Raw genomic sequence first — 23,207 nt, 5'->3', positions numbered from 1 at the left:
ACGCACGCACACACACGCACACATGCAAGCACAACAAGCTTTTTACAAGAACACAAAGGGAATTGTGTACTGCATGGGCAGCAAAAAAAGATTTGTTTTCTGTATTCCACATTGCTGATTTAAACAGAGCCAAACTGCCATTCCACCTCCTATTGCACTGCGTAGACACATTCTGTCACAATTTCATTTAACATTTAATTAGATAAACCGTTTTAAGAATCTTGAAAATGGGTTGTAAGTAAGAAATCATTTGTGGTGTTCTAGCTTATTAGCAGCCCAGAATATAATATGAGGAGATGAAAAAAAGCCTAATTTTTTTTTTCCCCCTTTGTTAAAGATCAGTGCAATTTTAACCTTTGGTCTCCTGGAAATCAGTTCAGTCTACAGACAGACCAATTGGTTCACCCCAACTGTTTTATTTAAAGGGGGTTGTCAGATAAACTACTTTTATTTTTGCAATGTGAATCAGAAGCGATAGCCATTCAATAACATGAACATGATCTCCCGGACCACATAACTGATACAAACCGGTCATCCAAAAAAAAAAAGTTACAAATAAATAAAAAAAAAACATATTAAATAAAACAACTAGTTACTCCATGTAATAGTCTTTTCAATGGCTATATTCCACTTGCCTTTTTAATAGTCTGGCTACAGCAATCAAACAAAAGACTTAAAACTTTGGTGATATATTATACATTTTACACTGGGTGGGATCTGTATAAGATTCTGTACTTTGTACTGTACAATCAAACTATTAATATATGTCTCCAGTATTCACATTACTCTATCGAGTATGGTTCCTGCAATAAACTTTATTGTCAGCGGACACACCCTGTTGTGAATTTTATTTAGGCAAATCATTGACAGATCCATTAAGTAGTAAGGAGCCCTGTGGGACGTTAACAGCGACTGCTGTGTTGCCACCAGAGGAAAGCTATCTAAATTCTGCCATCTGTTGCCTACCACTTACTGTATGCAGGAGGTAAACCATTGTCAAGCTCCATTACTCCCATATATTTCCCGTGTAATGCATTGTTTTTTACATCTAAAGCTTGAGACAGATCAAGATACATAGCTCCAGCTGTACTACCAACATACAATGTTTTGTCTACCATGCACTGCATACAATGTTTTGTCTACCATGTTCTGCATACAATGTTATGCTTGCCATGTCCTGCACAATGTACCTGGCTTTTAAGGAGGGTTCATGTACCACCACAGCTAAAACAGCAGAATAAGAATTTGATAATGTTTGCTTGGGTTTGCACCAGTAAAGAGATCATATCTGTGTGTCATGAGGTCAGGACCCACCCAGCATATATTTCACAACAAGGATTCAGTAAAGATTTCAGGCTGTATCAACAAAGTCATTTTTTGAGATCCAATTTATGATTTATAAATATATATATATAAAAAAATTATTTCCTCAATTAAAGCTAGTAGCGGTAAAAAGTAAGGCCCTAGCGGGGGTTGGGGGATAAAAATGTACCCTTGAAAAATAAGCCAGTTTTTAATACATGTTTACATTTATGGTGACAACCATTGGTATTTGGAAAATAATATGCTCTTTTCAATATAAACAAAACAAACCTCAAGTTGTTTTTTTTTTTTTTGAACAAATAAACATCCACATTTCTTAAACCTCAAAAGCTGTGGCAAGATTTTAGAAACATAAATAATAAAAAAAATAATAATAACTCACGGAGCCACACATTTATTTTGATTTCATTTAATTACATTTTTTTAAAAGAAAACTCTAAAAGTGTGTGGCTGTGGGGTTTGAAACAATTTTAAAACTGAACTGCCAAGAAATTTTTCAAATGTACCCGACAATTTCTGACATCATTGATATTCCATTATCTTGTTTTGTGAAGGATTGCCAAGGTAAATGAATGCTCAGGGTCTCCGGCTGGTCTTTACTGGAAAGTGGAAGCAAATCAACAGTACTGTAAATACAGGCTGGCAATACAGTTACTTGTCCACATAGCACTACACAAACAAAACAATCTGGCAGAGGGAAGCAACACTAAGGACTACCACCACTGGCGCTGTATCCAATCCATTCCTTCAATAAAAAGAGTATAGTCTATGATCATTCATGGAGTACTGTGGATATTACAGGAATGAGAACGGCCAGATAAACAAAAGTGTCACATATAAATGTGTAATTAGAATAAATGTACAAAATGGCAGTTTTCCAAATGCAAGCATGTTAAAAACATTACGCATAATGTGTAAATCATGGCTTTGTATGGGCAGTTTTAAGGAGATCAGAATTTAAACTAGAATTCAATCAAGTGGTTTTTTTCTTTGTTTGTTTTTAGGTGTCAGATACAAATGTAAATACTCCTATAACAGCCAAAGGGAACTGCCCCAAAGTGTTAACTAGTGAATTGGAAGGGTTTATTGAGCAGCAGTGTGGAGTAGTGGTTAGGGCTCTGGACTCTTGACCGGAGGGTCGTGGGTTCAATCCCCGTGGAGGACACTGCTGCTGTACCCTTGAGCAAGGTACTTTAACCAGATTGCTCCAGTAAAAACCCAGCTGTATAAATGGGTAATTGTATGTAAAAATAATGTGTAAAAAATAATGTAATTAAATGTAAAAAATAATGTGATATCTTGTAACAATTGTAAGTCGCCCTAGATAAGGGCGTCTGCTAAGAAATAAATAATAATAATAATAAGTAGTAGTGGCATGGGGAATGAGTGTCTTCCTTTTTTGTCCACATGATGTCACTCTAAATGTTTAACCTGCCTTTGTGGTTAGCCGTTTGCAATCTACTGCTTGCAGACTTGACCATCTGAAGTGGTAAGCAGTGCATTCCCTAAGGTGAGCCTTGCTTGTACATTAATTCAAACTGTGGTACCTGCAGATGAATGAATACCTGTAAAAACTCCTTGAGATGCAAATCATCCCATTTTCAGGGGGGTCCTAGGGAGCAGCAGTTCACTCAGTTACAGTACAACAAACACCATTCACACAATATACAATTTCTTCAAAATAATAACAACCAATGCATACCATTTAAACAAAACAATTAGATAAAGCAAACTTCTTTCTTAAAACAAAGTGTCTTGATACTCTCTTAACCCTGTACATTTGAGATCTTAAAGAAGTGAAGGGGCTGAAGCTGTATCTGATATTAGTTTTATTTATCATCATTGCTGTTGTTGTTCACCTCCAGGAAGGCTGGGTTAATCCTCTCCCAGTTAGATCACCTCAGTGGCTGGTGTGGCGGCCTGCTTCAGGAGCCGAAGATCGGTCTGCGCAGAGTCTCTCTGAAGTATCTGGCCTGCCGCTACACTGACACAAAATCCTTTGGCCTCAACTGGGTTGACCTGAGCCTCGACATCAGGAAGGCCTGTGAAGAACAGATGCTCTCGGTGCTATATAATGACTATGGGGAGCTCAAGGTCCTCTGAAGAGCAGACTTTCTTTGGCTGCATGGATTAAGGATTGCCAAACATTACTTGAGTCTGAGGGTACATGTCTGGATTGCATTTTCCCTGAAACAAACCTGCTCTAACATCTCAAGTTTCTATAACACTGTTACACATAACTACATTAAAGTATCCTGTGCTGACTCCTCAAGTGAGGAAGTCAGGTTTTTGCTTCTAGATGTTTGCTTTCCCATCTACATCCCAGCATTGCTTCAAAATATCAACCAGGGACAGATTTCAGAAACCAATGCAACACGTCTCATACCACTTTCACACAAATGCCGCTATTGAGCCGTCTCAGAGCCGGTAAAAAAATTATTTAAGATACCTATTCACACAACACATAATTGCGCAATCTATGACGGTATAATACCATCATAATCCTTTCACACAGCCAAAGGGATCATGTGAGTACAGCTTCCAAACCTGTCAGTCAGCAGATCTTTTTCATGGTAATGAAACAAAACAAAACAAAACAAATACATAAATAAGCAGAATAACGTGGGTAAACTACTTTAAAGAAAAAAAAAGCTGTATATATCAATTTCTTATCTTTTAATGAATGCCGCTGGAGAACTGTACTGTAATGTAAACTTCCATGTGCTTGCTTTGTCCTCTCTATTAATAATATATATGTATATATGTGGAAAATTGAAATACAAATATTTAAGTGGTACGGCATTATTAATATTATTTTCATTCAGCCATCTGATACCAACTGTAGTGTATTAAAAGTTGCTGGCTTGTCGACCATAAAAAAAAAAAAAGTTCTACCTATTGCATATACTGCATTGTTATATATATATATATATATATATATATATATATATATATATATATATATATATATATATATATATATATTAACAGCCTGTTGTGTCTGTTGCTCGCTTTGAGAGTCCTGCCCCCCCCCCCCGATTCTACTGCACAGCTTCTACTTCTGGAATGGTAAAGTTAGCAATTCCTTAACTTCTTCCGGTCTCCAATGACTACCTCGTTCATGATCAGCCATTGCATTTGAAAAAAATGAAAGTGTGTAACACCGACGAAAAAACTACCTAACACATCCGGCATACAGTCACGTGGGATGTTGACTTTCAATCCACGGCCACTATAGCGCTTCAGTGCCGGCACAGCCTTTTTCACACAGGAGTTGAGACGGCTCTGTGACGGTATAGGCAATTCACACAGATCATAATGCCACACCAGTGCCGGTTCTGAGCCGTCATATCTCGTCTGTGTGAAAGGGGTTTCAGATAGGTGAGCCATCTCATCCCTCCTATGTTAAACACTGCAGTCTGATACTTGGGATTTATTGGAAGAAGTTTTGGGGGGAATAAAAGTCTTATAATCGATCCCAAAAATTTAAATAATATTTTAATTGACTATTTCATTTTCTTAAAAACATTGATTGTAGTGCTTAACTTTAGAGGTAAATTGTGTTTATGACTGTTTTTTTATTTTTTTTATTTTTTTTATTTTTTTTTATATATAACAAACACATACCTGTGTTAACTTACCTAAGAGGGTTATATACAGTAAGTTACAAGGTGTGCTCTGTTTTTTGAGTTTTAAGGCTTGTCAACCTCAGTAACTTTATATTATGTCAAAAACACTGAATCACTGCTCTGCGGGGTCAATTCCAAAAAGTGATTTAAAATAACAGCCAGGCACTGTAGGATCACAATACAGTTAGACTATATATATATACACTGTATTCCTTTAATCATTTTTTGCTTCTCAAAAGTAGCCTGTGTCTTAAATTTGAGTACAGTATAGTGATGCGTGTATTAAAATCAACAACAAAAAAACGTGACTACCCGAGTACACAAACAGCAACGTGACTGACTGCCGAGAAAAGACAACAAAGGCGTCTGCCCGAATACACAAGCAGCAACGTGACACTGCTGACAAAAAACAAACTAAGGTTCCTGAGGAATTTTAAGAGAAATGTTTACAATTTCAGCATTTCTAACAAATAGTACCAGCTTGGACAGATCGGAAATGCTGATCAGACCCCCATATTTTTTGACATGCCAAGCAATGTTCAGTGCTGTTGTGGTTGCTGGGTTACATGTTGCCTGAAGCTGTGCAGTTTTGTCTCGTGCTTGCTGTTGCCAGGATGTGTGATTCCGTGTGTGAGTGGTGGCATGTGGATTACAGAGACGCCACCTTAAGTATTATACAGTGCGCAACACAATAAACAAGCTACGTGGTTAGTCAGTTTTGTACGATGCAACAGCGTAATTGAGGTTGTATCTTTGTAAATGCATATTTATTTGAAGTTTTATTTTTTTCTCAAATTGAGGGTGATAAAATTGGGCTGTGTCTTAAATTCAAGGGCGTCTTAAATTTGAAGGAATACAGTATATACCATACACTTAACTTGTAACAATCAGTAGTGTTTAAATATGTTCAGTTTTTTTATTGCGACAACAATTAAAGTAGGTTGATGATCTCAGATTTATATATTATTAAGTCAAAATAGGCCACAATAATGCAATATTGTGATGGATGGGCCAGTAATGAAACATCAATGAAAATAAAAATGACTGTACTCTTCAAAAATCATGCTCTCCCTTTTACTTACATGTGCCATGGTTTTATTCTTCCAATTCAGATGTATACATTGTATTATTAGATATATGTTAGGGGTGCTGTTTCACATCTTTTGACTCTAAAGTGTAGATTGTATTTTTATCAGATTTTCTAGTTTAGCTCAAGTCATTTTATTGTTTATCTGGCTTCCATTTAGTTGAGCACTATGAGAATAAACAACTAGAGTGCATTTGTTTTACTTTTAATTTGTAATGTGAATGGTTATGATTGAAGCAGAAAGCGATAATTTCTTTAGGAATCAATTATACAGCTAGGAAAAATGTTGAAGCCATCTACATTCATTACACTCAAATGAACCATGGGCTGGGGTTTGTTTTTATAGAAATCTTTTAAAATTTGCATGTGTAACGTTTTGTAAAGTCTGGATTAACTGATGTGTACTAGATGTATACCGGATGTACTCTTCACCTTTTAAATTGTGTTCTTTGATATTTAACATGAGAATAAAAATAATGTAATCTAAAATAAATATGTTATATTGTCTATATTGTATGTACTTGTGGTATTACGGTAATGTCCATTCCACAACAATACAAATCTTCTTAAATCAATTGTATTTGATCCAGTTTGTGCCAAATTCTTCAGCCTATCCTTCTCTTTTAAATGACATCTGGCATAGTCTATATGTAGGCTATTGCGCTTCAGAAACTCCTTCAATATCTTACCCAAGGTACCCAAGTAGGGGTTATTATATATAATGTTGTTTTGTGGTTTCTGTATGCAAGATGACCGAATCATTTTTTGACTGTACATTTGGCCTGGCTCTTCACAAGCGCGGTCCAAATGGACTCTTAGTGGCGTAGGGCAGAGAGAAATAATGAGAAATAATGAGCTCCCAACTTCCAATCTGTTTTGAGGTAATTAGGCTGCTCAGGTGCTCAATTGCTGTAAATACTTTTGCTGTGAGGCACAGTCTTCAGAGCAGCATTTAAACAGTAGGAAATATATTTTCTCAGTGCTGCTTGTTTCATTTGGCCAGCAAGAAGGCCTGAAAGGAGGCAGCAGGGGACAGCTTTCTTTAGAGGATTACATTTAGGAGGAAAAATGCTATTTTCATCATAAATATTTTTCATGGCATAGTTACCTCTTTTGTTACTCTACTGTCATTCCAAGGACAATGGGGATGGTGTATGACAAAGGCCCAATTAGACTTTCCTAACCTGTAAATCACTAGCCACAGATAGACAAAACTACTGTATGTTCTAGCTATCAGTGTTTTGAATAAAGACAAAACAATAAAAAACCATGTCATACATTGTTAATACATGTGCAATACAGTTTATTATTGTATACATTTTTTACTTGTTAGTATTAATCCATGTTAAAATATATCTCCAAGTGACCAGTGTATCATATGCTTTATTCCTGTTGAGTGGATTTGCAATACACTCATAGAACATAGAATTGCAGAACCTTTATAGTTAAAAAAAACAAAACATTTGGGTTAAATTTCCAGAGGCAGTAATTTTGTATTCATTTTTATAGTCTTGGTTCTTAAGAAATAAACAAGTGCATATGTAGTACCATGCCTTTTACTGGACCAACAAAGGTAATGAAATACACACGTTCTAGGGTCCACAAAGAAACCTGAGTGGTCCCTGTCTGGGCATGAACGTTTGTGTACCCTGTAACCTTTGGTTGTCTAATTAAGCAGTGAAATGCAACAAGAGAGAATCACTGTACTTTCCGGCCATTGAAGAAGTCAAATATATATATATATATATATATATATATATATATATATACACCAAAATTTCATTTAGCAGCATTGTTGTTCATGTTGAAGTAGTATTGTGTGAAAAGCAAATCTTAGTGTCTCACCTGATATCTTGGAGATCAAACCCACAATTAATAAAATATCTGTAATATTGTCATGAAGTGTTTGGTATAACAGCTCTCTGTAGCTCACTATTATTATACAGGCAATTTGTTTTGAATCTGAGGTCAACAGTTGTGAACTCAAAGCAGCAGCTCGGTAAAATACATTCTGTTTACAGTAACCCAAGAAATAACACAGGAAAGCATTGTTCTGGTGCTTCATTTGTTATATATATGTACAGACATACATCGAAACAAGCTCATTTAATAACACTATGGTGTTATACTGTAAAGCAACCAACAAGGTCCACAATTAGGGAGCCCTAAGATAAGCTAAGGTTGATTATAACCCAAATGTACAGTAAATGACAACAGTAAATAAAGATATAACAAAGAAGTTTCTACAAATAGTTTTGTTTTTGCTTATTAGAAACCTTGCGAGAAAGGAGAAATTGAAAGTGTGTCCATGCCCAAATGATCCTTGCACTGGCACTGTTCCCATTCAACCACATCGTTCCCAATGTGCACCATACCTGCTTCAAAGCACTTGCAGGAAATGGAACAATATTCAACTCGTACTTATAGAAGACTGATCGGAAGCAGAAGCATCAACACCAACCTGCTATCTCTCCTTTCCTCTTAATATAGATTCATTTTGGTTCAGTCTGCATAGGGAATTCTTCATTCACCATTTGTGTTACTTAACAATTAAATTGGCCTATTTGCTAATGGAGAACTGAACACTTTTCTTTTTTTGATCAGTGGAAAAAAAGCACAATTAAACAACACAATCTTTACGGCCTGTAATGACAAATAATAAGCTTGTGTAGAGATTTTCTAATTTCTGACCCATTGTAACCAAGTTTTAGACCTTGTTCTGAGAGAGAGCAAAGTCTTTTAAGCAGCAGTGTTTCACATAAAAGAGTTGTTATATGTTTTCTTCTACCACAAATTGTACCAAAGATATAAACTTAAATTGTAGCATTATATAAACTTAACAACTTAACAGGAGTGATCTGTTTGGACCAGAACCCATCACAATAGTGTTGTTTTTGGTCTACTTTAGGCGTACCTTGGCAACAGTTATACTTGCCTTACATGTACCTAGTGATGCATCTTGTAAAGACAGGGGGCATATAAGATATGTTTTTTTATACACGGTTTGCCTAACATAAGAATAACCTGAAAAACATAATTCCTGTTATATAAATCGCTGTCCTATTTCATCGCACCCCTGGCTATAGAAACTGTCATCTAGGATAAGAATGGTTTAACAGAACAAGATTTTCCTCACACACGGTTAGCCATAAAGGACATAGGGTTATAGAGGCTGAAAGGCAATGTTTGTTTACATGCTGTGAGTGTAGATATATTATTATATTATTATTATAGTATATTATATACTGCTTTTTAGTCCACTGTAATTTTCAAGGATATTCTGAGAGTTGCCACAGGTGAAACTGGCACTCTGATTGGCTGGAAGATTTTCAGCAGTCTAGAATGAAAGTTAGCACATTAGTAGACTTAACAAAGCCAGTGATTTTCTTCAGAACTTCAGAAGTGAAGAAATCACTTCATATTTACTTTTGAGAAGAGCAGCAACAATCTTTTTTTCTATCCAGTTTGTAAGGCAAGTATAACGAGCGGTGGACAGTCTCCATTATACCCCCCTTCCTTTGAATAAGCAAACATTATAAAATAAAGTAATAACAAATAGCATCCACGCTCCTTAAGTTAAACACAATGCATTTTGAATGTAAAACAAATAAGTGAAATAAAATAATGATATCCTTATTGCAGGCCTTCCTGATTTCTAAAAATGTTTTAAGCAGCGTTTCCAATCACTGGGTAACAGGCAAAGTCACCAAACACTCTTATCTGACCAAAATATGAAAGCAATTATGTGCAATATTCAATGTAGCCTTGGACTGTGATTTACTATACTGTATGCAGCAGAGTAGCCGTTTTCTACAACCATGCCCGTAATATAAATAACATGTTTTCAGTACACATTTCCAAAACAAAAATAACTATTGGTCTCCAATATCATTTTATAGATCTACTTGTGTTAGAAACTGTCAGAATATATTAGATATGATTCTATTTTGTAGGTTGGTATAAATGAAAGAGTAATAACAAAGCTTTTAGTTGCTTAATTTCTTCTGCCCTACCCTCCCCTGCTCACTCCAGACTTCGCTTTTGCCCCTCAAGAAGCAAAATGTTTTATCTGTTATGGTCCTGGTGTTCATTTGGTCCTTTAAGAACAGATACACACACACACATATATTTTGTAACTGCTTTTAGGGGAATCCAGCAGTCTGCTGCCTTGTTCTCTGTTGATTCTCCTCCGCATTTGGATCACGGCATGTACACTCATCTTGGTCGCAATCAGCCCCGAATGGAATAACCTGGAAGATAGAATTCCCATTATATAAATCACTGTCGTATTTCTTCATACCCCTGGCTTTAGAAACGGTCATCAAGTTTTTAATCTAAATCTCATCTCCTTTGATTTCCTTTGAACTACACAATAATAATAAATTGTGGATGACAGCTATCTTGGCTCAAAAGTGGGCAAACAGCCTGTAGACATGATGGCCGTTAGCAGAGCCACATTGTTTTAATTGGTTTATTTGAAAAGTGTGGAATATGGCTAGGTGGTAATTGACTTATTGATTGTCAATTAAGCCAAATGCTATATAAAACACAAAGAAATGTTTAGGGAAACAGTTCCATGAAGACATTGTCCAGCCTGAACAGTGTTAAGTGCAGCAGGTAGCTTTTTGATGTGTTTGTTTAAACCTTTTTTGTTTGTTTAAACAATTTCTTTTGTATGAGCAAGAATAAAAGTGTTCGAAAGCGATGAATTGCTAAACAATGTCTCACCCTTGGCAGGTACATCCATCCAGTGTAAATATTGGATACAAGGTGCAATAGCATTCATTAAAGCCCATGTAAGTTAACAGCAACAGAAATGCAGAAGCAAGAATTAAATGATGTTAAAACCGTAAATGTAAGGAACTGCACATAAACAGCTAAAATGAGTCATCAAGAAGGTAAGAGCTTCTTAAACGTGTTTTCATTTAGGCCAAGAAAGGACATGAAATCCAGAATTTTAGAAGGTTTATCTTAAATAGGAACAGGTAGTGCAGTCTTGTTTTTTTATATATAGGAAACAGATGGTATAAAAGGTATGTGTCATTAAGTTATAAGAATTGAAAGCCACATAGCATAGTGCTGTGCACATCTGCCTGTTTTCACAGTGAAAGTGAGACCATGCTTTGTGTGTGTAGATGACATCATGCCTGGTGGTGGCACACAGTAGCTTTAATGTGGGAATGGCACGTTGCTGTTTTACAAGCTGATAAAATTCAATCAGTAGTCTTGTAATTTTCAGGACCGCTCTCTCGGTTCAGAAATTACATTGGCAGAAGCTTTAATAAAATAAATTCCCTTAGAAACGTCTCCTGGAAATACCTATTTGTGAATTTCCACAGACTAATGAGAAACATCACCCAAGCCCCTCTATAGTCTCTAGACCGTATATTTAATTCAACATTGAATTCAATTTCGGGAATCAGATATCCAGAATATATTCCAGTTTTGACGTATGGTAGGCCAAAAAAATAAATAAAATAGGAAAAATTCTGAAAACCCTGTAAGGGTTTGGCTGCAGGTTTTGGTTCCTTGAACAATAATAATACTATAACTTGCCACATATGTGTTAAGTATGAAATTCCACCTGTTTAGTCTCTACTATGAAGGTAAATTATTTTTAGCCCACAATATATTCATATATTTCTGATTTGGATACATTTTCCAGGAGACCTAGCCAGTGTTCATTGGCTGAATAGAAAACTCCATATCAACTTGGGTGAGTGACCATGGTGATGTCTAACTTCCCTTTCAAACTAACCACTTAAAATGTATTCTGTTCTTATATGGGCATTGCTGAGAGTAGGTGTTTGTACTACTGAAGCATTCCAGTGGAGCAGTGCTGTTATATATTAAGAAACACATAGGGTTTTTTTCAAAGGAGATCCACTGGAGGATCGCATTATTTTGACCGTTATTTTCTGCAGAAAACATGGCAGGACTCTATCCGCTAGTTTGGTTAATTAGTTATATTTTGACGGTTTCTTTTGGTGGAATACGTAATTATCTAAGAATCCGTGTCTATTTTCTAAAGACAAAAGTGGTGGATAATAGAAACTTCCACCAGTTAGCTTTCCGTCTGCTTCAGCACGGTCAATGCGACTATCCGGCAGTAAAAAAACAGAGTGACAGCAAGTCAGACTGAGTCTCCCTGGCATTCAATGTGGATCCTATATTAGAAGCAGGTGTATTACGATCCCAAGCTAAAATACAATCCCATTGCAATGCACACAATTCTCTTTACCTCAAGCCGATCTGAAGAAGATCCAACCATCCCTTCATGTCAAAGTGAGACTAATTTGAATTATTCTCCAGGGTAGCTCCATATGTGTCAAACTATAGGCTACTTTGGAAAATTGCAATATTAAAAAAAAAAAATTTAATGTGACGGTGCTGAAGTTGGCTTCTTATTCGGCCAGCTTCTTATCCATATGTATTCTTCCCTGTCTAACAAGAAAAAGTCAATTTAACAAACCATTCTGGAGGAAACTTATAAGGTCTATAAATATACTACGGAACTAAAATGTTATTTATGGGTAGAGATTGATGTTCAACAATTATACAGTTTACACATTGCTTTGCACTTCAGATATACATTGGGATTACCTCTGAAAAGTAGAAATAAAAACTTTAACAAGGAAAATGTGCTTTCTGTACAGTGCAGAATAAGTAGTAAATTTGGACATGTGATTTTACAATAGAATGGTTTGTTAAATTGACTTTTTCCTGTTGCTGTTTAGTTTTAAGTAGGATTTATAAGTGAGTGTTTAAAGTTGTGGATGAACATACAATAAATACAATACATTCCTTAAAGTAAGTTAGCTTTCATTTCTCTTCAGGGACCGTCTTCAGTTTAACAATAGAGTCTTCCGTATTTCGATGTTTTTTTTTTTTTATGTTGTCCTAATTAAACAAGCGATCGGGCCCATAGTATCTATTTAAATTATTTCTTAATGTATAGAGACATTAAGAAAAGAGATACCTTTTGAGACTTTCTTTGAATGGTTGTTTTAGCCAAGAGACCCTAAATATTATTCTTTATAAAACAAAATTGTGTCTGCAAGATGAATGCAATCCATGTTGTACCAATTTATACAGTACAGGCATGTATAAATTGGCACAACAGCTACTCCAAACTAGCACTGGATTATCAAGAGCAGTTATGTGCATCACCACAGTCCCCTCCTTGACAGTATACCATATTTTGGCCAAACATGAAATAAAACCTTTGCTAGTTTATATTTCATACGATTGATTTATTGTAAAGTAACACGCTAATCTATTCAGCAGTGCACCACCAGTGCTAATCTGAAAATAGAATACAGAATTGAAAATGCTATTCACTGTTTGTCCAATAAATGGCCCCGTAGTTTTGTCATGTAATTATGTCTGTTAGCAAAGAGGATATTTGTTTATTGTCTCCTTAAAAAAAACGTGTTGTCACCACTAGCCAATGCTTTGATGGAACTGGTGGCAACTTATTGGTCATGTTGCGCTTGTCTTCCAATGCTAAGGCCAAACATCGCAGCACCTGGTCATGGCACCAAGTAAACAGTCCTTGGCTAAGACCCACCTTACACCCTGTCAAAATGTGCCTTAATGTTGCAGGGGATGATGACCTAATAATTACTTCCATTGCCATGGTAAAAGCCAGTGGAGAAATAGTGCATCTTGCCATTATTCCATGTAGTGCTGAATTCTGAAGTTGAAAAACTAAATTGTAAATCTCCAGAGTAGGCTTTTACTAAATTTGTTATTGTCATCAGTACACTGAAAATATCAAATGCTGCCCAAAGAAGTTCATGTGGCACTGAACCATATGCATTAGCCAAAACCAGGAATGTCACATGGAGCTCCTTCCTCTCCTTATTAGCTGATTAAATTTGTTGCCAGGTCACGCTGATGTGTTCTAAGTATCCTTGAAAACCTGGAATGCCTGCTTTTTGTACTGAAGTGTCAATGAAGCAGTTATTTATATATATATATATATATATATATATATATATATATATATATATATATATATATATATATATATATATATATATATATCCCTAGAGTATAAAGGATCATGCAGCACAGAAAATCATGTGAAACTGAGTATATTGGGGGTAAACCAGAAAAAGAAAAAGGACACCACAGGAGAAATAGAGCAGATCCACACATGTTAAGAATCAACACAAGGAATTGCCAGCACTCAGACAGGGAAACATGCCATCTCCACAGGATACAAAACAAACACATATTCAGCAGAAAAGTTTTTTGCAGGAAAAAGAACAAAACATGAGACAAATGTAGAGTCTTACGCACATGATACAAAGAAAGTGGCAAACATACAAAGAAAGCTGCAACAGCGTAACATTAATAACAAAAACGTATTTGTTTAATTATAGTAGTAGCTTGTGATCTACCGCTGAGGCTAGGAGACATTCCAGAATGCACAGTATTTTACTCCTGCTACATACCTGTTTAATTACAACAGCCCTGGTAACTGGGTACCCCAATATAGGATAGAAAAGGTGAAGTGTGTAAACAGGATTTCAGCATGGGGGCAAGGGTACGGATACTTGTGTATTTTGTGTATTGCGTGTACAATATTTGAAAATGTCACTCTAGGTAGGTAGGACGCTGTCCATTTCCAGGATTCGATTGAGTTGTTATTTTCTTTGACATGACTTGAACAACAATAAAGCAGTTACATTACAAGTGTCAGTCTTCGCTCCAGTCCAGACTATTTCATTTCTGAAGAGAAAGATAGTGTCTAGTTTTGAAAACATGGCATTATTTTTAGAGAGACTGTTAACTGATTTTGTTAGTTGACATTCCAGTCAAAGCCACCTAATGTATGTATGTATATATAATTTAGTGAATCAATGCATCGTATTAGAACCCAGTTTTAAGTCTCCTGTTGCCGGTTTTGCTTTTGGACATCAAATGAACGGTAATGAACAACGATAGTTCATACAGAAATTACTTCTGGTAAAATATAGTATTTTCTATTATTATTGCAATGTTAACACTAGAACCGCCGTGGGTATACTCAGACCTAAGGCAGTCGTTATGACGGTTTCATTTTAAACATCAGTATTAAAACGAAAGACAAACTATAGGATACAACTCAAAAGTTTTATTCAAGCACATCATATCAAATATCTGCACAGCCGAAACACTGTATTTAAAAATGAACAATTAAACATAAAAGGGTTTATTTTCTAACTTACTATGATAAAGCACTACTTTAAAAAATGAAAAACTGCAATAAAATAAACATGTAACCATCATAATGACTGCTGCAGCAGTTTTAGGTATGAGTATAACCGTAGGGGTTAAAGGGACATCTAATGCGGACGCATGCATATTCTTTCCAGTTGTTAAAAACTCACATCTTTTGTATTTCTTTTTTAATAAGTGTTGTAATTTGAATGCAAGTTGTGCCTTTTTGTTTAACTATTATGCAAAACAGTGTTTTTAGTTATTGGATCTTCTGTTACAAAACTTTTTTGTTCTTTATTTTGAAAAATAAAACGCCAATGCATCGATTATCGTTGATAAATGCCTATACGATAATCGAATACGAAATTAGGGTGCCGATTGCACCACTATACAAAACTTTGTAAAGGTTATTGGAATGCAGGTTTGCCACACAGGCTATATGATATGAGCAGAAATTATATTTTACAGACAAGGACACTGCTATAATCAAACGATTCACATGTTCAAAGCGGATCATTAATTGCTCTGGTCTACCATTTATTAAACTAGTCAAATAATCAATTTTATAGATGGATCATCTTTTTCTCTTGAGTTGAGCAGGAAAAAACAGTCACTGTCAATGCCGGTGTAAAAGTCTGGAAGCAGTTGCTGACAAGTCTTATTCCATGAAAGCCTAAATTATTATAAAATAAATACTAAGAAACATCCAGGTAATAAGCCGTAAATTCAAGTTTATAGGTGATGTCACTGGATAGCGCAACGTTCCTGTGGTATTTAATTGTCTCAATAAAAAAAAAAATCATATAACAATGCAGAAAGTCTGCCTACATGCTTCATATTAACATGAGCTAATTGAGCTTTCCCTCCTTTTTACAGCCTTCTGCACAAAGGAAATGACACCTGCTGGTCAGAGTCTTCAACAGTGATGGATTCTGATATAAATAAGCCCTGTGCCTGTCTGCTTTCCAGCTTTGCTGCCAGCTTGGCACATAACTGAGACAAACGCCTGCAAGTTACTGAATATGCAGCATCTGGACCTTTGCAGACAGAACAGTTAAGCCTGTGTTTTTCCATAAGTAGTGTGCAGCTAGCATGCAGGGCCACTATCGATACCATACAGAGTTCTTAAGGTCCACATGTATCCAGAATTAGGGTCCAATTGTTATGTTTGCAAAATCTTGATATGTTCATTGATATGTACTCCTATCTACAGTTGTTTCCTACTGGTTACTTTTGCTTGAGGGGAACTTTTACACTGATTCAAACATAAAGGAAATTGATCCATACAACTTCTGCCCATGCTTGGTTCTTATTCTAGAAATATTTGATAAATTCTGATGAAATATACACCATTGCCATCTGCTGGATAATGATCAAATTACACCTGCCTTAATACTCCACACAAAATGAAATTTTGCAGTTCCTTACATCTAAAAAATATATAGATAAATAAATAAATACATAAATACATAAATCATAAAGACACACACGAAGTAGTAATGTAACATCAACAACATGACAGTTACCTTTCTAGATGAAAGTGTTGAAGGACAGCAGTCCCCTCCATCATACTGACAGTGCGCCCGGTTATTTATAGTGTCACACCAGCCATCGCCCTGGAAAGGCTATCAAAATAAAAAAAACAGGGAATAAATCGTATTTAATGCTTCACATACTCAGGCTTTCTATTTAACATTGTAGAATGTAAAAAGAGAAAATCTCCTAGTCTGCAGTGTATTAAAATATATGTAGTCAGTCAGGTCATCCACTAGACCTGTATTGTTGGGTGAGTACCACTATTCAGTAACAATGGTGGGAGGGTCACAATAAGCAACAAGAAAGAGCCATGCTACAGTGGCCATACAGTGGCTATTAAGGTAATTGTTTGGCCCCTCGGTGTAGGTATTCAGTGCTATTTTGTGGCCCCAACACAGGCTACCTATATTCCTCTGAGATATTTCAGAAGAATCGATCAACTCAATTACAGCACCTCGTTTTCAAGGATGTCCTGCCCCTTTTTTATAGGGTTAGAGGAATAAAAGTCTTATTTGAATTAGCCTGGGAACCTTCACCTTCTACTTGGCATAAAACTGTATGTTCATTTAAAATACCCCCAGCTAGCTAATAAATATGGGAAACCCTCCAGAAACATTTCCCATTGGTGCTTAGTGACTTACGCAAAACATATTTTACGCATTTCACATGTTATTGAGAATTATTAAAAAGTGGACTTAACCCACAGGGACATGATTAACTGGCTTCAAATGTATTTTGTTTAAGTCATTTCATTCTGTTAACAGCAAACAATTAAGCCAAAATAATCTGTGCAGTCAAATCCTATTAACAATAACTTTTTTTCTGTCCTCTTGGAACTTGTCTTTAAAGAGTAGTGATATCTTAATGTGTTTTCCCTATGAATAAGAAAACACAAAGGAACCAGCTGACCCGATGGTTCAAGATATTGACGCACACAGGTTGTGATGTTGATCATGTGATGTTTCTTCAAGAACTGTGAGGTCAGCTGGGGACATTTGTCATCCCTAATCTGGGTGGCCAAATTAAAAATATAAATCATATTTGATCCCGGGTGTTAATCATCATTAACAGGTAAGTAGTTAATTTAACTCAGACTAGAAATTCAGCAAGGCTGGTCCTACATTAACCTCCACCATGGCCACTAATGTGAAACACCTGGATGCAAAACAAATCAAGAAGAGTCTTTCTCTAATTGAAATGTATCTCCATGGAAACAAGATGGATATATACATATTGTGTAGATACAGTTGTAGTCAAAGGTTTACATACCCCAATGGAAATTTATAATTTCTAGAAATTTCTCGAAAACAAAGAATTATAGGAAAGATCTTTTGTAGCAAAAGTTTTGCTTTTGTGAATGAGGAAAAAAAAAGTTACAGAAATAGATGCCTACAATTATTTATTTCAGCAATTTTTTTGCAAAACTCCAAAAATACCCTGACAAGGAAAACTGAAATCAATCGCTAGTTGAGGCTCCTTTAGAAATAATAACCTCTTTTAAACAATTAGGATATCTGTCAATGAGCTTTTGGCATGATTCTTTAGTGATTTTTGACCATTCTTCAACGCAAAATTGTTCCAGTTCATTCAAATTCCGGGGACTTCTCTTGTGCACAGCCTGCTTCAAATCATACCAAAGATTCTCAATCGGATTTAGATCGGGACTTTGACTAAGCCATTCCAGAACCTTGATTTGATTCTTCTTTAACCATTCTGAAGTAGATTTTGATGTGTGCTTTAGATCGTTGCCTTGTTGGAACATCCAGCTCCGCTTTAAACCAAGTTTTGTAGTGGAGGGTTTCAGGTGATTGGCCAATATCTTTTGCTATGGAATCCATTTCACCATGTATTGGAACTAAATTTCCAGTGCCATTAGAGGAAAAACAGCCCCATAGAAGGATATTACCACCACCATGCCTGACAGTAGGTATGGTGTTCTTTTCTTTGTACGCCTCACCAGACTTTCTCCTAATGTAACGACTATCAGCGTGACCAAATAGCTCAATTTTTGTTTCATCACTGACCAGAACTCATATCCATTATTCAAATGCCATTTTCCAAACTTTAAGAGATTGTCCTTGAGATGTTTTCTTAAGAGTGGCTTTTTCCTTGGCCTGCGACCATTGAGACCTTCACCATGCAATACCCGACCTGTGGTTGAAATGGTCCCACTTGCCCCTGTCCCAGTCCCACTTGCAGCCAATTCACTTTGAATATCTTTGGCAGTCAATCTCGGATTGTTATTAACCATCCTCACAAGTTTTATACTTGTTCTTGGTGAAAGAACCTTCTTTCTTCCAGACCGAGGGAGAGTTGTAACAGTACCATGAGTACTTCTTGATAATAGAAACAATAGTTGAAATTGGAACACTCAAATGCTTGGAAATATTATTGTTTCCTTCTTCAGCTTAAATAACCCTTTTATACTCTCTAAGAATGTTCACCTACAGTCCAGCATACTGAATACTATCATAGCATCAAAGGGTATGAATACTTTTGAATGAGCATTTTTGGAGTTTTGAAAAATATATTTTTCTATTTCTTGTAACTTTTTTTCCTCATCCACAAAAGCAAAATTTGCACAAAAGATTTTCTCTAAAATTCTTTGTTTTCAAGACATTTCTAGAAATCATAAATTTCCATTGGGGTATGTAAACTTTTGACTACAACTGTATTTCCAGATACATATTCAGCTGTCAGTACTGTTCATTCAAGTTCAAGTGAAGTTTCATGACATTCAGGACAGTGATTCTACAGATAAAACTAGTCTTTAACCCAATCAATCAAAGTCCAGAACTTGAGATGCAACAAAACCATGGTTAAAAACATAATAATTGAAATAACGTTTGGTCACAGGGGAGCTATACCGTGTAAAGATAAAAAAACCTACACAAATTCAAAAATTGTCTCAAATAAACCGTAGAAAACACAGCATATCAAAGTGTTTTACACAGACTTTTATAGCATAAATTTAGGAGTAAAAATAATATGCACAGATCAAAACATTAGATAGTTGAACAGAACTAACTTGCACTTATTATTCAGAGTCTGACCCCCGCCCTCTCGTGCTTCAGCACAAAAATACTACACAAACTAGAGATGATTTCTAAATTATTGTTTTTGGTAAGAAAATAACAAATACTGAGTGCTTTTACTGACATCTATCCTATATAAATTTATTTCAGTCAAACTCATATGTTTGGGGTTTACCGATTAAAATTAGTAGCAAGCATAATTATAAAGCACAGCATAGTTACAAACATCATGGTATAATTGTACTCAGTAAACAAATACCTAAAGTCTAGCTAGGTTACGCAATACAGTTAGCGATAAAGAATAAAACACTTCCAAAATAAAAGCCTGCTTGAAGTTATGGAATAAAAAATCTACAGCTACTGTGTATCAATCAATGACCATACTAGCCTTCAAGCCTAATTTGTTCCTCATTCTAAAGTGAATTTTGAAACGACTCATTTTCTATGTCACAAATGTGCAAAACGAAATATTTTCTGCAAACCTAATTAACCCCATAACAACAATTGTGAAACCATGCCTTCATCTTACACAGAGCTTTATAAAGAAAGATTTAAAAAAAAACACATCAAAGTTAAAACCATCTGCAAAACAATTCGAGTCAGTTTATCAGTATTGATGCAATCAGCCTGTTTTTCAAAAGGGGCAGAGGGAAAAACAGGTCGCAAAACACCTTTGCGACTCCAGATAAGTTGTAAAATGTATTTTCAAAAGTCGTATAAGTCAGTGGCACAGTGAAATTTTAGGCTTTGTGCTTTTTTGAAAATACACTTGCATTACAGCTTGTTAAGCAGTTGAAATTCATAATTGGTTCTATTTTGCAAATAATGCCTTATTTTCAAAAGGTGCAAAACACCAAAATACAATTGCTAATTAATACATGCCCCCCTCTCGTGTCTTATTTAAACTGTGACTGCTGACAGGGATACTGAGCTGTAATCTACAATGGAGAATATTGAAGCGTTTCCAATTCTTCGACTGCAGCACGAGAGGGGATGAGGAAAAAATGACCCTACACTAAACCCTGAATATTTCGTCCCCGTCAGACATTTCTAGATCTAACTATAAAACAAGTTATGCGTAGATACAGATTGGATATAGGCACTATAACAGAGCTGTGTGATCTGCTTAATTTTGATTTAGAATCACAGTCCACAGTCAGGCTATACCTGTGCCTGTAAAGGTTACAGCAGCCCTTCATTTTCATGCAACGGGTGCCATTCAGACCACAACTGGGGACAGATCAGCCATCTGTCAGTCTTCTATGTCAAAGATACTGACTGATGTCACAGATGCACTTTTCTGTAGGGCAAGGGTATATACTATTTCAAATTGGGGATGTGGAACAAAATAGAACCAAACACAAATATTGTCAGTTCTGGCTTCCCAAACATGCTAGATGAAATAGATTGCACACATGTTGCAATATCCCCAGATTCAAGGAATGAAAACATCATTCTTTAACTGTGCAAGTTTTATGTGATGCTCAATGCATTGTCACAGATGTAGTTGCTAAGTACCCTGGCTCATGCCATGACTCATTTATCGTGGAGAACAATGCCTTGTTCAGAAAATTCTAACAGAGGCTTCTAAGTGGAGGCTGGCTAATTTTAGAATATATTAAATACATATTTAATATATGATCATTCAAAAACATATGAAACAAATGCAAATTTGTATTATGATTTTTCACATAGGAAAGCTGTATTATTATTAATATTATTATTATAGATGCTTTTATCTAAAGTGACTTACAGAGACTAGAAGGTGCACCACAACTTTAGGTCCCAGAATCTTTTTTGGACTTCTTTATTTGACCTTTTTATGGAAGAGGTTTTGTTTATTCTATCGTTTATATCCTTCTGTATTTTAAATTTAGCTGTGGCTCTGGACCTTTTGCTGAAAATAACAGTTTTGTATGCTAAAATATCATCGAGCAAAAGCTCAACTTGGGTGGCTAAGAATGTATTTTTCCTTTCTTTTTTCCAATTGTTGCGACTACATACTCTGCCTCGATGTTTTCCATTAAATGGAAGTCCGGACTAATGAAATGTGACTAATTGGCTTGTTAATGAACCTGACTATCAATAGTTGTTTCATTTAAATCAGTCATAAGCAGGAGTTGCAAAGGGTGTTGCGAGTAGAATAAATTAACCTGTGCCTGCTGAAAATCATATAATTAGGTGGCAAAAAAACCTGCAGTGCAAATGCATTGCGACTTCTATTTTCTCTCTAAAAATGCACCTTCTGAAAATCAGGCTGATAGTGTCACTCTCAAGACACAAGTATTTCTGCAACTACCATGAGCAATTAACCCCCATAGCAACAATCACCAGGACTTCTGTCCAATAGACTGCCTCAAACAATGCCAATAAAACTTCAACTCCAGGCCAGAACAAAGATGGGGATCTGCTCAAAGAAAAGTTAAACTAAATGTGTCAAATTCTCAAAACAAACACAAAACAATAATCACAATTAACTCCCTAGCAACAATCACTAGGTTGTTAGGAATCTGGTACTTCTGGGGTACCAGTGTTACTGCTGGAATCTTAAAAACATGAACGTAATTAATTAAGATTATCTTTGTTGTTGCTGTTGTGACTTCACCATTATTGCAATCTTACAGAAATATTTGTTAACACTACCTACAGCTATGGCCAAAGGCTTTGCATCACCACATAGAATTAACTATACATTTTGCTTCATAAAGTCAAATGAAACCTGCTGAATAATGTTAACATATTGTAGCACGCATGGGAGTAGGGGTCTAAAAGACATAAGCCCGATATATGCTCCTGCAAGAGAGCTGACTCTTTTGTAGAGTGGTATCGGTGCTATGCTTCAGAGTGGGAGGTCCCAGGTTCGCGTCCCACCTCCGCCTGTGAGAATTCCCCTGCCTGAGGGAACCGCGGTTCGCCACAATATTGAATGACATACCGCTTTGTAGTTTTCCATATACTTAACAGAAAACTGACAAAAATTGAAAAAACTGACATTTTGAAATCTAACATGAAACACTCTACAACCATTATGGCTTCTTGTAGACTTTTGTGATATAATTTAGTAGTTTTGCTGATTACATGGTGTTACATAAAGGATCTAAATTATGTTCATATAGTCTTATAATTATTATGTTTCAATCCTAAAATTTATAGGTAATGTAAAACTTTTGGCCATAGCTGTACATGTCCATATTCTAGAAGAAAATACATATAATATTACATTAAGGTAATGTTGAACTAATTTAAAGTATCCCTCCTATTATACCTTAAACCCTCAATTAACACTTGTCAAGAACAGTCAACAAGAAGTCTATTAATGTTTATTTTGGTATATAATATCCTGTATTTCATGGAAACTTTATTAAATCGATAATCTATGACATGTAT

At 35.7% G+C, this 23,207-nt stretch overlaps 2 protein-coding genes and 1 long non-coding RNA gene across 7 annotated transcripts in view; 2 read left to right on the top strand and 1 right to left on the bottom strand.

Annotated features, from left to right (window-relative positions):
- The window catches only part of LOC117409440 (astrotactin-1-like), a 156,562-nt gene extending 152,330 nt beyond the window's left edge, over positions 1-4,232 (top strand). For 3 of the 4 annotated variants that reach the window (XM_034015524.3, XM_034015503.3, XM_034015492.3), the window contains exon 23: positions 3,189-4,232. In XM_034015524.3, coding sequence (XP_033871415.1) covers positions 3,189-3,426 — 238 coding nt within the window. In that variant the 3' untranslated portion in view covers positions 3,427-4,232. The other variant, XM_034015514.3, reaches the window with a different exon arrangement.
- A 3,086-nt stretch (positions 4,233-7,318) lies between these two features.
- The window catches only part of LOC117404409 (pappalysin-2-like), a 75,998-nt gene continuing 60,109 nt past the window's right edge, over positions 7,319-23,207 (bottom strand). For both annotated transcript variants that reach the window (XM_034007256.3, XM_059031675.1), the window contains exons 22-23: positions 16,776-16,874; positions 7,319-10,289 (exon numbers count right to left, since the gene is read on the bottom strand). In XM_034007256.3, the coding sequence (XP_033863147.3) occupies positions 10,182-10,289; positions 16,776-16,874 (207 nt within the window). In that variant the 3' untranslated portion in view covers positions 7,319-10,181. The remainder of the gene's footprint in view (positions 10,290-16,775; positions 16,875-23,207) is intronic.
- LOC131738127 (uncharacterized) lies at positions 10,517-16,543 on the top strand. The gene is made up of 4 exons (XR_009329657.1): positions 10,517-10,656; positions 10,777-10,937; positions 11,705-11,755; positions 16,126-16,543. It is a non-coding gene; the product is annotated as an uncharacterized LOC131738127 (long non-coding RNA).

This window comes from Acipenser ruthenus, chromosome 10, assembly GCF_902713425.1.
Source record: "Acipenser ruthenus chromosome 10, fAciRut3.2 maternal haplotype, whole genome shotgun sequence".
NCBI classification, from domain to species: Eukaryota; Metazoa; Chordata; class Actinopteri; order Acipenseriformes; family Acipenseridae; genus Acipenser; species Acipenser ruthenus.
This window is presented reverse-complemented; position numbering and strand designations above follow the sequence as displayed.